A 16,964-nucleotide genomic window follows, 5' to 3' on the forward strand; every position below is an offset into this window, starting at 1 on the left:
GGTAGGACCGACTCTGGGATTCCCTCCCCCCTCCCCCCACCACCCCACCCTCCACGGGAGGAACCACAATAGTATCAAGAATTTGGATTAACAGCAACAGACCAGCTGAAAAACACTGCCAAGGGGGCTAAGCGCCTTCTAGGAGGAGTCAGTTTGCATTCTGTGTGAGTTGTTGCTAAATACTGAACATGAGATCCTTCAATTTCGAGTATCTAGTAATGAGGTAAGTTTATAATTTAGTGTGAAGGATAATGACCTTTCAGTTTAAGCCAGACACTGGGTAACAGTACAGAGTTAACACCACGCCTCTCTAGAGAAAGTTAAATTCCAGCATCCCCTCTCTTGTTTGACAGTTCTCTTCTTGGCTTACTCTTAGAATCTCTAAATTCAAACAATGTATAACAAATGAAGTCTTCACTGCAATTACACAGATAAATCCATTCATAGTAATTTCCTGCCCCTACACCAGTGAGATTCTGGACAGTTTTCAAGTATTATCCACTTGACCTGAACTAACATCATCCCTATAATTCTAAAATTATAAAGATGACATTACAGATGGATAAAAGTTTAGATTTCTCACAGAATGAGTCACTCTCAGGAAAATGTAACAATACATTTAAGATGTTATTGTTATAAAAAACATGGCTTTGGTAATAACTACTATTTTCTTTTTTCTTTTTTTTTCTTTTTATAACTAGTATTTTCTTAACTTACAATTTTAACAGCAGAAATAAATGCTATGAGAATCAGAATTCAATATTATAAGGCAAGATTAACAGAGAAAGAAATGATAGTTTGTGATACAATGAAATTCTTATTCCAATGCTCCCCTCAAACTAGAAAAAAAATTAGCAAGGAAAACTTATTAGATGCTTTAACTCACTATATTCATCTAATATATATTTTGTGTGTACACCTATGTGTATAAAATCAAATTTATAAAGCTGGTAACAGATGGATTATTAATTGGCCTTTTCATATAGTTCCAGCACAATAAATGGAAGTATAATAATGACCCCAAGAAAAGAAAATCATGAATGTTCTATTCATTCTCCAAATAATTTGCATACGTTTCTTTACCAGTAAAGCAATGTTGTGTTGCATACTTTAGTTAGTTATACAACTACTGGTTGCTATGAGCGTGTAATAGCGTTAGTCCAGTGGATCCGGCTGCCAACAGGACAAGGTAATTTCTTGAAGACCAGACCTAACCACGGACTAACCAGTATATCAGAAGCTGCATTTGTGACTGTGGTGTAAAGCAGGATATGCTTTGACTATAAGCATTTCAACGTCCAAATGAAGAACCAAGAATGCCTGTAAGTCTCTGAGTCCTGAGTCACAGGATGCCAAAGTAACACGTTCTCTGCTCCAAATTAGCACCCTCAAATTTAAACATAGAGAATAAAGTACAAGACTGATGGTGGGTTCTGCTCTCTTTCTTCTGTCTATTCAAATCACCCAAAGTCTTTAGGAAAACCATTCCTAATCACTCATAGTACATTTGTAATCCTATATTTGGGCACCAGACTTAGCACCTTATTTAATATTATGCTCATGTATCTGTATTTTCTACCTGCTTTAAATCCTATTATCCTGTCTGCCTGAGTCCAGCCCTGCCTACTTTCTAGTCCTGTATCATGAACTTAGTTCAGGTGTTCATCATATCTCTTTTGATCCCATCAATTCTTCACATTAGTGCCCAAGTGATATCCCCAGTTACCTCTTCCCTTGCCCCTTTATCATGGTCCTTCTTGTTACCCAATAGGGTCTATGAGATTAAGTTCAGAGTCTTGGTCTAGCATACAAAGATCTTCCCAGTCTGTTTCCAACCACATTCTTTAGGCCCCATCATTTCCCTATACCTACGTCCCCCCATACTCTCACCACACTGACCTGATGGCGCTCACGACACTCTCTCTGATTGGAATGCCCTTGTCTACTTCTGCCAGTTACACTTGCATTCAAAACTCAGCATACAAACGTTAAGTTCTTTTGTGGAAACCTTACCAAAATACGGGGCTGAGTTGGCCCATGGTTCTCTGCCCACAGTATTGCTCACGGCCATGTATGGTAATTATCACAATCATCAAGCAATAATAATTAAACTGTGGTCTACTTAAGATTGGAATTCTGTTTTTGACATCTTTGTATTCCTAGAAAATGTCACAAACACCTAAAAGGGGCTCCAACAAACCAGGTGAGTTGGCACAAATCACGGCAAAGACTAGAGCATTATGCTTTTCATCAGTCTAGAATTTCCTTGCAGAAGCAGATTCTGCCGGAGTCTAGCTATTAACTGATTAGCAGTTCAACAAAAGTAATCAAGTTTCTGGAAACGAGATATCAGAAACTCCATTTCATCACCATTCTGGGAGCATAATTATTAACCATCTCAGTTTGCATACGGGGTCACTGCACTGTGTGCTAGCCACGTCTAAAGTACTACAGAGCAGTCTGGAGCTTTTCAGAGACTTTCACTTTATTGAGTAAATGGCTAATTATCAAATTTTAGCTTTTAAAAAATATTCCATTAAATATTTCCGACACCGTCAGGTCTGTCAAATTCGTATTAGAACAGCAGTGTTTTTTTCTCCTGGGTGATTCTGTTCTGATCTGAATGGAACTTATTTACTTACATAATCCTCATTTACATAAACCTTGGAAAGGATCATTTGGAATTGTGGCTACTGGTTGTATTATGTCAGGTAAGTATTAAAATGAAAGTTAAGAAACTCAGACCCTCAGAACAGGACTTTCTCCTTATTGAAAGTTTAAAGAGAAATTACTAGTTGGGGAACAACGTTTAGGTTTAAGTTTGTCACCATAAAAGAAAAAAGATTTTATAGGTACCACATTATAAATATTTAAGACCACCAACTTTATCAAATTTAGAGGTCTAAATTCAAGTTTCAAATGCCAGTAACCATTTTTAATTTTCCAGAGCCTCCTGACACACTAGAGACAACAAAGAAGTATTGAGCCATATCATTTTAAACACTAGAGCTGGAATTCATAAATTTTGATACTATTTCCAAGAAGTTACAAGAACTTCACTGTTACTCCTACATTTCCTGCCAGTCATGAGTCCATTTATTTTGCCTCTGAGTTCTGGGTTTTTACATGTAATGTTCTTTCCTGTCCTAACAAAGAATCATAATACTACGAAAATTATTTTTCACTCTCTCTTAAGGCGGTTAGAAAATAGACTTTCTTTATTGCCACATTCAAACCTTCCTTCCCAAGTGAAGTGAAGTACTTTTCTTAAGTACTTTAAATAAAAGTAACCTGACTAGGAGATAAGAATAACAGAGAAAAGAAACAGAGCTAAGGTACTACTTTCTTTAGCTTACAGCACTTTCACTTCCCAAGAATTATAGCTACTAAGAAACAGCAAAAATTGTGTTGCCTTTTTATTTCTCCTTCATTTTTCAGAGACTAAAATCAAAGATAAATAAATGCCCTCAAAGTAGCAAGAGAAGCAAAAGGCAGATGATCTACGTATTGATTCTTATACAATTATAAAACACACTTAACACAATTCCATGTATTATTTGTTTAAATTCAATATAACAGCATCCTCTGTATTTCAATTAGATATACATTCTTCAAAATTATAAAACACACCAAAGATCCATTAAACTGTTGATGTACTATTGTCTTTAAATGCCACTTCTCCCAAGTCCACATTAAATAACAAGATCATTTTTACATTTAATTACTAAATGCTGGCTGTCTTTGATCAGAAACATCTAAAAAGAATGCCTTGTGACACTTTCTGAATATCTTTCCACTGAACTCATTTTTTTAAATCCTACCTTTTACACTCTTCTTCCCTTCCTACTTCCCTTCCTCTTTCTTTTTCAAAAGTGCTTATTAGCATGTCTTACTCTTTAAAAGAAAAAAAATAAATAAAAGAAAAAGCAGCAGTGAAAAGTGAGAATGACTAATAGTAAGGTTTTGAAGTTTTCAAATAACTTGAGGGATAGGTTGGGGCATATATGAAATTAAGTCTATGGGAATAGAATTTATTTTTGAAATCAGGATGTGAACTTTGTAGCATTTTCAAAGCAACACAACCACAGGAAGACAAGACAGGGTTCCTTTGCACAATAGGAATCTTGACTGACAACTGTATTGTTTTGCTGAACTTGCTTCTCTTGTAACAGAACTCAACATACTATTTAAGTCAAAGCCATACCATCTGGACTATTAAAATAAAAGATGACACTGCATATTTACATAGATAGTACATATTACATGATGTATAAGCATACAAATAAAATAGTATTTACTAAGTGTCACTACACTGAAATAAACAGTGTATATTTAATAAAACAAAACAGCGTATGTTTAATAAAACACACACTTAATTTGCAAATGAAAACAAGGTCAACTAAATCAATTGTCACAAAATGCTTCTTTACACACATGTACCAGATTTAAAAAACATACACTTTTCTCTCACCAAAATAACTAGAAAATACAAACAATGGTAAAAACATGTTCTTTCCACCATTAAGCACACAAAAATTGAAAAGCCTGCCACCATTTCCTTCTAAGCTCTCCACACTGAATCATGCATATCAGCTAAAAACCACAATGAATGGAAATTTGGGTTAATAAAATTAATTTCAAACAAGCAAGCTAAGTGATTGACTTACAGGATCAGCTGGTGCAATGTTAGAATCAAATTGGGTCAGAGTTTGTGAGCTTGAAGAGCGTTCACTAAATGTCTCCCACTGCTGAACAGACAGAGGAGAGACAAGTCAGCATGATGAGAAAGATGGAGTAAAAGATCACTGGAGAGATTTAGCAAAGTAATTCAGAGGTTGCACTGCAAGTTATGTTTCATAGGCCTGACTAAATTACATAATTTCTATTTTTCCATAAACATTTTATACTCATCTATGCTGAGTCCACTTGTAATGTAAGGTGAACAGCTTCACAATCAAATGTATAATAACAATTTATTGCAATCTCTATGGAAGAGATTCAAAGTCTTTACGGAATTCAACCTCAAAACACAATATAAGAACAGAGTCTAAGTGGTGTAAATGGCAACAAAGTAAAAATGTAAAGGGGTTCCTCTTCACCAGGGAAAGAATAACTTCATCCTTTTAAAATTTAAATGTTAAAATATTGATTTGGTGATGTTAGCAAATCTTGAGTACCAAACTTTTGGTCAAAACAAAGCAAGTCAGTCTGACTTGCCAGTGCGACCCCTGAAAGATGATTGATTCTATTATGTACGTGCACATATTTTGTACATATGTATATGTGATAAAATATAATTGAGATAAAATGCAAAGAATTCTGGAATTAATATATGTTTGAGCTTATGTCAATCTGCAATCTGTAGCAAGTCAACCCCTGCAATCAGCATTACGAACAGGACCATGCCAGACCAAAAGACAGAACTGCCAATCAGGCACCCGCCCCCGCCCCCCCATGCTAGAAAAATCAGAATGCGGACACAATGAGAGTAAATCAAGCATCTGAGTATGTGTTATATATAGAAGATGTATTTTGATACTACGCTTCTAAAAGAGGTACACAAATATACCTCTTAAATCAGGTGGAGTGATAAGCCAATATTAATTTTAGTGAATTCCATTTATTTTTGAAGATCTTAGTAATAAAATAGTATAAGATTTTTATATTAAAATTATCATTAAAATTTGATTGAATTATCAGTTGTACTCTGAAGAGGGAAAAACATCTACACATACACAATATATACAAACGATGTTTACACACAGACACATCTACCCCATTAACCAAAATTCTCTTTAGATAATTCAGTATGGAAAAGTATACATTTTTATGCTTCAAAGTTCGACTTATTATTTAAAATGATACTCAATTTGAGAAGACTTGTAGAAATTAAACAGTAGCAAATTAATACACTGATCAAAATTATCTACAAGAATGGCTAACATAATCATTCAATAACTATGCCTACAAATTACTTTCTAAATCATGAAATTAAGATATACTAAGATATACTGATGCATTCAAAGTGTTCATTTTCATCATGGAATATCACTTCGGGGAAGTGACTTACCAATATTTGTTACAATTTCTTCAATAATTATTGTTGCATGTATACAGAAGAAAAATTTAAAATCCTAATTATCTAATTATCTAATGGCGTAAAGTTTAATGTAGATTTTTACCAAGAAGAAGGCATTTATTTACCCATGTGGTGGCATGAAGTTTTACTGGGTTTCATAAGACTATACGTAAGCTATCTAGAGAGCAGAGACACACTCTTACTGTCACAACTTTAGTAGAATGATTAAGAGCACAGCTCTAGAACCAGACTACTGGAATCCTAGTCATGCTGTACAACCTTAGGCAAGTTATTTAACCTCTCTGTGCTTCAGTAACACCATCTGTAACATGAGAATAATAATATCTAGGTCATAGGATTGTTACGGAGAAGTGGAGTTAATACACGTCAAGAGTTTTTGAACAGAACTGATACATCAAAAGTGCTCAATTAAATGTTAGAGATTATTATTGGTGGTGGTATTATTATTAGTGTTATTCCCTACAGTGCTGAATAACTATTTATTGAAAGAATTATTAGTGTTTTGTTGTAGAAAATTATTCAACTGTCTCAAAATCAATGTTAGTTTTATTAACATTTTGATTTTCCACAGAATAAAAAGAAAAATAATTATGACATTCATAACCTTATTACCAAATACTACAAAATGAAACTTGCTAGTAATATTTAAAAAGGAAAATGCAACTACTTAAATTAGAATATGGAAGGGACTTCTATTCCTAGTCTTTAATGATCACATATGATTTTATTTAGAATAAATGAAGATGGGCTTTAGAATTGAGATGCTTTAGAAAGAGTTGCTTTTATTTATTTATGAGCTGATATCAATGGAAGAAATGCTTTTAATCTCATATTACTTTTAAAAAATGAGCAAAAATAGTCCTTTCAAGAGTCTTTATAAAGCCTCTTGACTAGTAAATTCTTTCAAGGCTTAATTCCTCCCTCTAGAAAAAAAACTTACATAAAGGGGTTTACATCTGACAGTATGACAGGTGGTATGTTATGTCTCAGGCACAAGGTGTCTGTGGTTATGTCGTAAAGCAGCAGCAAGTACTTTAAACCTGTCAATTATTTCTGCTTTGCAACTGTCCTAAACTAACTAGTGTCTCTTTAATTCAGTACTTTTCTGGCTTTAAAAGACATGGAAAGCACAGAAGTTTAGAATTTTCCCCTGAGTGTCAACACACTTTTATATTTGTAGCACTAAATACAAAAAACTGTAAGAAAAAAATGTAACTTGTTCACAAAGAAATCTGCTCTAACAGGGTAGAACAGCAATTTTTAACTAGAGTTCTACAAAGCACTAAGATTTAACATAGGGGCCTCAGGGGGTGCTTGGTGGAGGCAGGGCCTCAGGCTCCCTTTCCCTTATTCTAATCAGTGTTTTATTGTTTTATATAACGAAGTTCCAAAGTATCGAGGAGGAGAGGGGGGTGTACATTTGTCTCATATTCTGTTTTGCATGTTGTCTGGTCTTATATATATAAAACATCTTTAACCAATGCATTTAATAGGGTTAAATCATTCCATTTTGTATTAAGTAAAACTAAATTATTATAAGTAGCTTGGGTTGAAGAAAATACTTTTTTCATGTGGAAAGCTGGATTAGTGACTTTTATCACCGCAATGCGAAGATTCCAAATATATTACCCCATACCTTGCTTACAGGAATGAGAAGGCAGCGTGACACAGTGGGTGTGGTAGTTGACGAATGTCAAATGACTGGTGTTCACATCTTAGCACTTGTCCCTCAATGGCTAGGAGCTATCTTGGCCAAGACATTCACCCTTTTGACTGTTGATTGCATGCATCTGCCCTGCCTAATGCACAGGGTTTTAGCAGAAATGAGTGGTGGAAACCTAATGACAGTATATATGTGAATAGTACTTTGAAAACCTCAGAGTCACATAATTATAAACATTTATCATAGTCATATTTGATATGTTCTCTTAACTGTGCATACATGCTGGAAAAGCTAGATGCTGAAATTCCTCTGTTTGGAACGTCTTACCTTAACAAAGTTAATGAAAGAAAAGGGAAACTTTGCTAACCTCACTGCTCTGATTCATCTCTGGCCAAGTCTGGTTTAGTGACGGCATTGACGGTGACTTGCTTGGAGGCGCTTCTGCAGGAGAGCCTGAATAACCTACCTCACCTGTCTGCTCCCCGACATCTGCGATTTAAAGAGAGAAATTCTCTATAAACACTGTATTTTTGTTTAGGAATATTTACTTATAAAAAAACCTAACTGATGAGTTTTACAAGTAGTAATTCATACTCTAATTTCCTTTCCTCATGTTCCCAAAACATTTTATATTGTATGTCAATTGTAATTCAAAAGCAAAAAAATTTAAAAATTAAATAAACATTTTGACAGTCAGGCAGTACCTATTCCTGCTATGTATCGTCTACCCAAAACCATAGCTTTACATGAAAATAAATTCTAGTTAGGAATAAAGAGAAAAAAGAGTGTTATACATAATAATAACACAATAGGGCACATAATCGTTTTCTGATAATAGGGATGGATTTGTACCAGTTCCCAAAGTGTATTTCATGGAGTATTAATCAGTAAGGTGCTTTTAAAAAATTAGGTTTTCTGTTCCAATCAATTTGGGGATACTGTAATTCCCTGTTGGCGCTTGCACATTTGCATATATCAAGGACTTATAAAGTCCTAGAGCAAATAAACTATTTAAATCAGTTTTTCCCAAACACAAATCTTTTTTATCAAATAAAATCCCTCAAAATATCCCCTTGGAATGTACTTTGGGAACTGCTAATTTATACTAAATCACTCATATTGTCTTCACAAGCCTCCCCTGTTACCAAAGAGCAGCATATATTTGTAGGGAAGACAGGAAAAGGAGAGGAAAGTCCCAGGAATGAGCAAAAAGCAAAGTCAATGAGCCCACACGAAACAAACTTTAATCATTAGGCTCAATGGCACTTCCAGACTTCATTGAGAAAGCTACAAATCCATGACACAATTTCAAAGTGGTTTTTAAAGTACTATTGAGTTAGCATATTCTAATTTTAATTAGTTAAGCCTTAATTTAAAATATCTCTTAAATTCCAATTTAAAAACAGAAGGAATTTCAATAGTAACTAAATTCTCATCCCAATTTTCCCAAGTTTTACATGGCTTTAAATATAATCCCAGTCTGAAAATCACATTTATTGACAAATTAATGGAAAGTACCTATTTAGAACCTGTATCAAAATATGATTCTAATATGTGTCATTTTATCTCACTGTTTGACCATGGGCAAGTTGAATAAAACAGCACCCGAGTTTCTCCAAAGGAAAGAAAGACATTTGCCATTAAATGTTAGCACTGTACTTCAAATTCCTAAATAGACATAGAGCCATATAAAACTGAGTGATGTATATAGGTTTTACCTTTCAATCTATTCATAAGTCAATCCTTCACATTTTAGTTCCTAACATAGGACCTAATATATACGAGGCACACATACATTTATTGAATAAGTTGCTTTTTGTGTTCTTCTTCATTTAAATTCATTCTCCTCCATTATTTTCCTAGAACCAAAACTAACCACTGATATTTTGAAAAAGTTCTCAAAATTTCTCTCCGCCCTCTTCTGTTATATAACTATCTCAAAATACCTGCCTTTTAATTACCCTGATATTATTTCTTCATAGTCACATCATACTCCAACTTCTAATTTGGAGTCCAGCATCGTATTTTGTTTGATAAATTTTAGTTTTCTAAAATCAGGAACTGTAGCTATTTCTTCCTTAATCCTATCCCTTTCTCAATAAAAGTGTCAGAGTAGGTTGAACCAGTAAGAGGCAGAAAGGCTTCAGATAATGTTCTATGAAGATCTCTTAACTCAAAGCTCTGAGAGAAAAACTAATGAAAAAATATTTATGATTACTAATAGCAGCAAATTCCTCATGGGGATAGCTTGTGGTTTTTAGTGTGAACAAAAATTATGGACTTTTTTCCTATGATAACAAAGGGAAAAGAAGTTAAGGAAAGGAGAATGGATAATGGTTATAAATTTGACAGTTTACTGAAAGTAGAAACTCTGTCAGGAGGATGAATGAAGAAGTGTCTGTAAGAGATCCCCAAAGCAGGTGTTAAAGAAAAATAAAGAGAATTAAAATAGTATTAACTATAGGATGAATAATTTTCAAAAGAACTTACTTAAAGTCAGTCAAATGTCATCTTAGGGCAAACTGGGGCCTGCTTTGGTCAACTTTCTGGACCTCCATTCTCATGTCAGTCTTCTAATGACATATTTAGGGCTAGATTATACGTCACCCCCCATTATAATTTGGGATAGATTCTGAGAACCTCAGTGATTCACTGGTACAAAGCTGCAGTGGGTTTAGACTGTTGAGGCTGAGAACCGAAATATTATTCACCCAAATAATTGTACTTCGTAATTATTTCCATACAGTTATTTTCCTAGAGCAGCAGTTCTCAAACTATGGATCATGGACTCCTGGGAATCCTAAGACTCTTAGGGGGTCTGAAAAGTCAAAAATGTTTTTGTAATAATGTTTTTCCTGTGTTGGCTTTCAAATGATGCAAAAGTGATGGTGGGTGAAACTGTCAACTTATCAGCAAGAATCAAGGCAGTGGCCCCAAAATATACTAGTCATTGTATTTTTCACCCCTGTGCATTCCAGTTAAAATAAACAAAGAGGCATGTCAATTTCATTGAAGAATGTTCACAATTAAGGAGTAAAAATTATTTTTATTAAATCTCATCCCCCAAAACACATCTTTTTAATACTCTGTGTGGCAATACAGGAAATATATGTCCAAATTTATATAATGGAGTATCAAAGTAATGGGGAGGGGCTATGTGTGTGTGTGTGTGTGTGTGTGTATATATCATACAAGTACTTTTTACTGAATCATTGTAATTTGCTATGGAACAGAAAAAAATATATGTAAGTACTTGTATGATTCAGCTGTCAGCTGAACATGCCATTTTTTGATGGAACACAATTTTTCTTTAAAGAACAGCGGATAAACTGATAATTATTCGGACTTGGGTATTAGGCATTGTCTCAAAAATGAATTAAGTGAGCCTGTCACTTCAAGGAAAAAACTGTCTTGAGTAGTTGTTACTAATATCAAACTCAGAGCTTACTAGGAAGAGAAAATTAGAATTTTGGAAAATGTGTATCCATATCCACAAGCTCAAGAGCTTCCCAGTACTTAAAGACTTCTTTGATAAGTTATAATATTAACAAATATGCTTTTTTGATATTTTATAACAAAATGTCCTAATATTTGTATAATTCAATGAACTAATATTTTACAAATAATCAATGCATTATGTTATAAAACCATGCATGGGTAAAAAGATTCATTCAAAATGAATTCATAGTGTATTCAAAGACAGATCTATGGATTTTAATGTAACAGTAAAAACAATTCATTAATATGGTTTCATCTTTCCCACTACAATTGACCTTTAAGAAATTACCATTTGTTGACTTGGTGCAATACCAAAGAATATCCATAATTATCTAAAAATAGTCCGTTTTGCAACGTGAGGCCAGATTTTCTTCATGTACTAGGGCTTTTCCTACAAAGGGCTGGGCAGTAAATATTTTAGGCTTTGCAGGCTATATGGTCTCTGTTGCAACTATTCAACTCTGCTGTTGTAGTGCAAAAGCAGCCATGATAATTCATAAAGGAATGAGCCTGGCTTGTGTTCCGATAAAATTTTATTAATAGACACTGAAATTTGAATTTCATATAATTTTCACATGTCCTGAAATATTGTTCTTCCTCCCCCACAACGATTAAAAAGAAAATGACACTTTTTGTTTGTGGGCTATACAAAAACAGTCAGCAGACTGGATTTGGCCCTCAGGGCTTAGTTTGCCGATCCCTGATATACCTCAAACAAAATTACATATCCAACAGCTTGAATGCAGAAGCAAATATGAGAATCTAGCTGTCTTCTACTAAAATAGATATTAAAATGAGATAAACAATGCCACTCTTTTCATAATTTTTTTTTTATTTTGTAGAATATGTTTTCTTAAAATCATCTATGCTAATATTTAAGGGGTAATTATTATTTTAAAATAGCCATAAATGTTTAAAATTTATCAGTTTTAATTTCTAATAGGGCAACTATTAAGCAATCTAAGATACATAAACAGAGGCTCTTTGGGGTCCGTAATAATTTTTAAGAATGTAAAGGAGTTCTAAGACTAAACAGTTTGAAAAATCACTGTCCTAGAAAACCCAAAAATTATTTCTGGAATAAATTAGCAAAATTACACATTGCTTCTTTCCTACTTCATATGTAGAACAACAAATGACAGTCAAAAAAGAACAAATTACCCATGTTCTAGAAACTAAGAGTCATGAGCACTAGGTCTGTAATAAACCATACCTCCTTCAACTTGGCTTCCTATAAATACTCCAACAAAGAGCTTCATGCCCGCCCACAAAAGTTAGTCTTTAAGTCTGTATCCTCACGGAGGCAGGGGTGTAGTTTTACTCTTACCTGATGCAGTGTTCCAACCTAGCCTCCTGCTGGAACACTGTGTCAACCCTGCCTCCCTCCTGAGGGTTCTGCTCTGCCCCTGACATCATCAGAGCATCAGGGCTGAAAAAGAAGAGCACGAGCCTAAATTATTTGTTTAAAGTCAACCCCAAAAGGACTTTTATTCAAAAAGTATTTCCATGTATAAAAGCGTGTCTGGAAGACACAACCCTATGTGATCATACTGACATACTGTCAGTCTACATTTAAAAGTTAGTAATGAGTGCAAATTAAATGCAAATTAAATGAGTGCAAACCATATATTCAGGATCGCACTAGAAAATAAAAACACCGTCCGTAGGTAGTTTTCATCCTTCTAGCCTCCAAAGACTCTAAAAAGACCACAGATTCATTGCAGTACAGTGTATCTGCTGAACAACCTTTTTAAAAGAGCTTCAGTTACTATCCAGGTTTAAAACCTACCATTCTATAAACACAGATAAACACTGTGCCTGCTTCCTTCCGCGAACACATTAAAATTACAACTAAATTATAAGACAATCAACCTGGAGAACCATCTGAAGTCTAGCTGAGCAGAAGTTTTATAGCTAAGAATATAAAGAAGAAGAGATGCTGAAACTGGTAGGAGGGGCAGAGATGCAAAACAGACTGGCTCCAAATCTCTGTGTGGTGGCTGAGAATCAGGAGGTATATCTCGGCTGCAGAGGTTTCCCCCAGAGGAGTCAGGGACACCAGCCCCATATGGGGCTCCCATCTGGAGTACTGGTCATGAGAAGAGGAGTCCCCACAATATCTGGCTTGAAAACCAGTGGGGATTCTGATTGTCAGGGTGGGATAGAAGGCTGTGGGAAAACCCAGATGTCCTCTTAAAGGACCCGTGCAGACTCCCTCCCTCCCAGGCACTCACCCTGGGCCCCAGCAGAGAGACAATGACTCGGGGGGCATCAGAGGCATACAGGGGTGGGAGGGGCAGACTGAAGTGTGTGGCTTTGAACGAGGGCTGGAGGACAGCTGCCCTTTTCCCTGTGAGGGGGGACTGCCCCCGTGCAACTGGCAGGAGGGCGCCATCTTTCTTGTATTGAGTCCTCCCCTACAGGCCAAACCCGAATCTGGTCTGGTGAGCTCCACTTGCTCTATCCTGGTGATTCACTGGGACCCTGCCCAATCAACTCCTCCAACACCGGAGGCACTTTCTCCGAGAGCAGCCAGCCCTGCCTGCACTACACTCGTTCTAGAAAACTACTGTGGTCCCTGGGCCCCAGGTTGTTGGTGAATGGTCTCAGTGTGCTCTGAGACTTTTGCTGAGTAGCTCCAGGCTCAGCACTGGTACCAAACTGGATTTACATTAACCTGGTGACCACAGCTCCTCCCACTCCCAACTCTTCCCTGAGACCCCTCCTCAGCCAACTTGCATACCACAGGAAGCTTTATCAGCAGCTAAACCTTAAGAGAGTCAGCAAGTGGCAGCAGGCCTTGGGGTGTCCTGGCCTTTTGCAGAGCTACCCCAAGCTTGGTACTGGTGGCAGATGTCCTCAGTTCACAGCATGGCTTCTCCCACGTGCCTCCAGGTACAGCACAGGCAGCGAACAACCATAAATCACTTTGCAGCTCCTATGAGGTAGTCCCCGGCCGATCACAAGCAGTGGGTGGCCTGTGCCTGCACCAGAGACCCTCCCAAGAGTCCCCAGAACCAACATACTTGGAGGTTGGCTTCAGACCACAGCAGAGTACCATGCAATTAGCCCTATAAGCTCACATACAAAGGGCGATTTCAACAGGCGCCAGAGCCCTCTGGGGCATATCCCATACAGGGGGGTAAGCACCCTGAACAGGAGCCCATAAGCTGTGGACATGGCATAACCCTATAACCAATCAACCTGAGGGTCAGTCCCACCCACTGACATGCCAATAGCAATCAAGGCTCAACTATAACAGGAGGACACACACAACCAACACAAAGGACACTCCTAGAGCACCTGGTGGAGGTGACCGGGGAGACTGTGCCAGGGCCCCACAGGACACCTACTACATAAGGCCACCCGGCAAGACTGGGAGATATAGCAGATCTACCTAATACATGGAAACAAACACAGAGAGACAGCAAAAATGAGGAAACAAAGAAATACATTCCAAATCAAAGAACAGGAGAAAACTCCAGAGAAAAAACTCAATAAAATGGAGACAAGCAACTTACCAGAGACAGAGTTCAAAACAATGGTTATAAGGATGCTCACGGAACTTAGTGAGAACTTCAACAGAGAAAGAAAGCATAAAAAAGGACATAGAAACCATAAAAATTAAAAAAACAACAAAAAAACAAAAACAGAAGTGAAGAATACAGTAACTGAAATGAAAAATGCACTAGAAGAAGTCACCAGTAGACTAGAAAATCAAATCAGCAATTTGGAAGACAAGGTAGCAAAGAACACCCAAATGGAACAGCAAAAAGAAAGAAGAACCCAAAAAAGTGAGGACAGTTTAAGAGACCTCTGGGACAACATCAAGCACAACATTTGCATCATAGTGGTACCAGAAAGAGAAGAGAGAAAGGAAGGGATTGAGAACCTATTTGAAGAAATAATGACTGAAAACTTTCCTAACTTGGCGGAGGCAATAGACATATAAGTCCAAGAAGCAGAGAGTCCCAAACAAGATGAACCCAAATAGGTCCACACCAAGACACATAATTAAAATGGCAAAGGTTAAAGACAAAGAGAGAATCCTAAAAGCAGCAAGAGAAAGGCAACTAGTAACTTATCAGGGAGCTCTCATAATACTGTCAGCTGATTTCTCAACAGAAACTTTGTAGGCCAGAAGCAACAAAATATTTAACGTGATTAAAAGTACCTAAAACCAAGAGCTCTCCACCCAGAGAGACTATCATTTAAAATATAAGGACAGGGCCGGCCCGATGGCTCAAGCTGTTAGAGCTCCATGCTCCTAACTCCGAAGGCTGCCGGTTCGATTCCCACATGGGCCAGTGGGCTCTCAACCACAAGGTTGCCGGTTCAACTCCAGCAAGGGACGGTGGGCTGCGCCCCCTGCAACTAGCAACAGCAACTGGACCTGGAGCTGAGCTGCGCCCCCCACAACTAAGACTGAAAGGACGACAACTTGAAGCTGAACGGCACCCTCCACAACTAAGATTGAAAGGACAACAACTTGACTTGGAAAAAAGTCCTGGAAGTACACACTGTTCCCCAATAAAGTCCTGTTCCCCTTCCCCAATAAAATCTTTAAAAAAATAAAAAAATAAAATAAATAAAATAAAATCTAAGGATAAAGAGCCTCCCAAGATAAGAAAAAGCTAAAGGAGGTAAAGGAGGTCATCACCGCCAAACCAATATTATAAGGAATGTTAGATGGACTTGCTTATTAAGACGAGGAAAAAAAAAAGATCAAAATTATGAATAATAAAATGTCAATAGCTATATATCAACAATTACTTCCAACGTAAACCGATTAAATGTTCCAATCAAATGACACAGGAGGGGGCCGGCCCGGCGGCTCAGGCGGTTAGAGCTCCATGCTCCTAACTCCGAAGGCTGCCAGTTCGATTTCCACATGGGCCAGTGGGCTCTCAACCACAAGGTTGCCAGTTCAATTCCTCGAGTCCCGCAAGGGATGGTGGGCTCCGCCCCCTGCAACGAAGATTGAACACGACACCTTGAGCTAAGCTGCCTCCCGGATGGCTCAGTTGGTTGGAACACTGGGCTCTCAACCACAAGGTTGTCAGTTCAATTCCTCGAGTCCCACAAGGGATGGTGGGCAGCGCCCCCTGCAACTAAAATTGAACACAGCACCTTGAGCTGAGCTGCCGCTGAGCTCCTGGATAGCTCAGTTGGTTGGAGTGCGTCCTCTCAAGCACAAGGTTGCCGGTTCACTCCCACAAGGGATGGTGGGCTGCGCCCCCTGCAACTAGAAAACGGCAACTGGACCTGGAGCTGAGCTGCGCCCTCCACAACTAAGACTGAAAGGACAACAACTTGAAGCTGAACGGCACCCTCCACAACTAAGATTGAAAGGACAACAACTTGACTTGGAAAAAAGGCCTGGAAGTACACAGTGTTCCCCAATAAAGTCCTGTTCCCCTTCCCCAATAAAATCTTTAATGAATAAAAAAAAAAAGAAGGGCTGAATGGATAAGAAAACAAAACGCTTACATATGCTACCGACAAGAGACTCATTCTAGATGGAAAGACACACACAAACTGAAAGGAATGGAAAAAGATACTTCATGAAAATGGAAACAAAAAAATTTTTTAAACCTGGAGTAGCAATACTTACACCAGACAAAATGACTTTAAAACAAAGGCTATAACAAGAGACAAAGAAGAACCCAGTAATCCCACTTCTGTCTATTTATCCGAAGAAAC

General features: G+C 37.2%; 1 protein-coding gene across 1 annotated transcript in view; it reads right to left on the bottom strand.

Moving 5' to 3' along the window:
- Positions 1-16,964, bottom strand: part of REPS1 (RALBP1 associated Eps domain containing 1) — a 78,752-nt gene that overhangs the window by 15,617 nt on the left and 46,171 nt on the right. Inside the window, 2 exon segments of the mRNA XM_033103005.1 lie at positions 4,668-4,748; positions 8,131-8,252. Of these exon segments, the coding sequence (XP_032958896.1) occupies positions 4,668-4,748; positions 8,131-8,252 (203 nt within the window).

This window comes from Rhinolophus ferrumequinum, chromosome 3 (genome assembly GCF_004115265.2).
Source record: "Rhinolophus ferrumequinum isolate MPI-CBG mRhiFer1 chromosome 3, mRhiFer1_v1.p, whole genome shotgun sequence".
NCBI lineage: Eukaryota > Metazoa > Chordata > Mammalia > Chiroptera > Rhinolophidae > Rhinolophus > Rhinolophus ferrumequinum.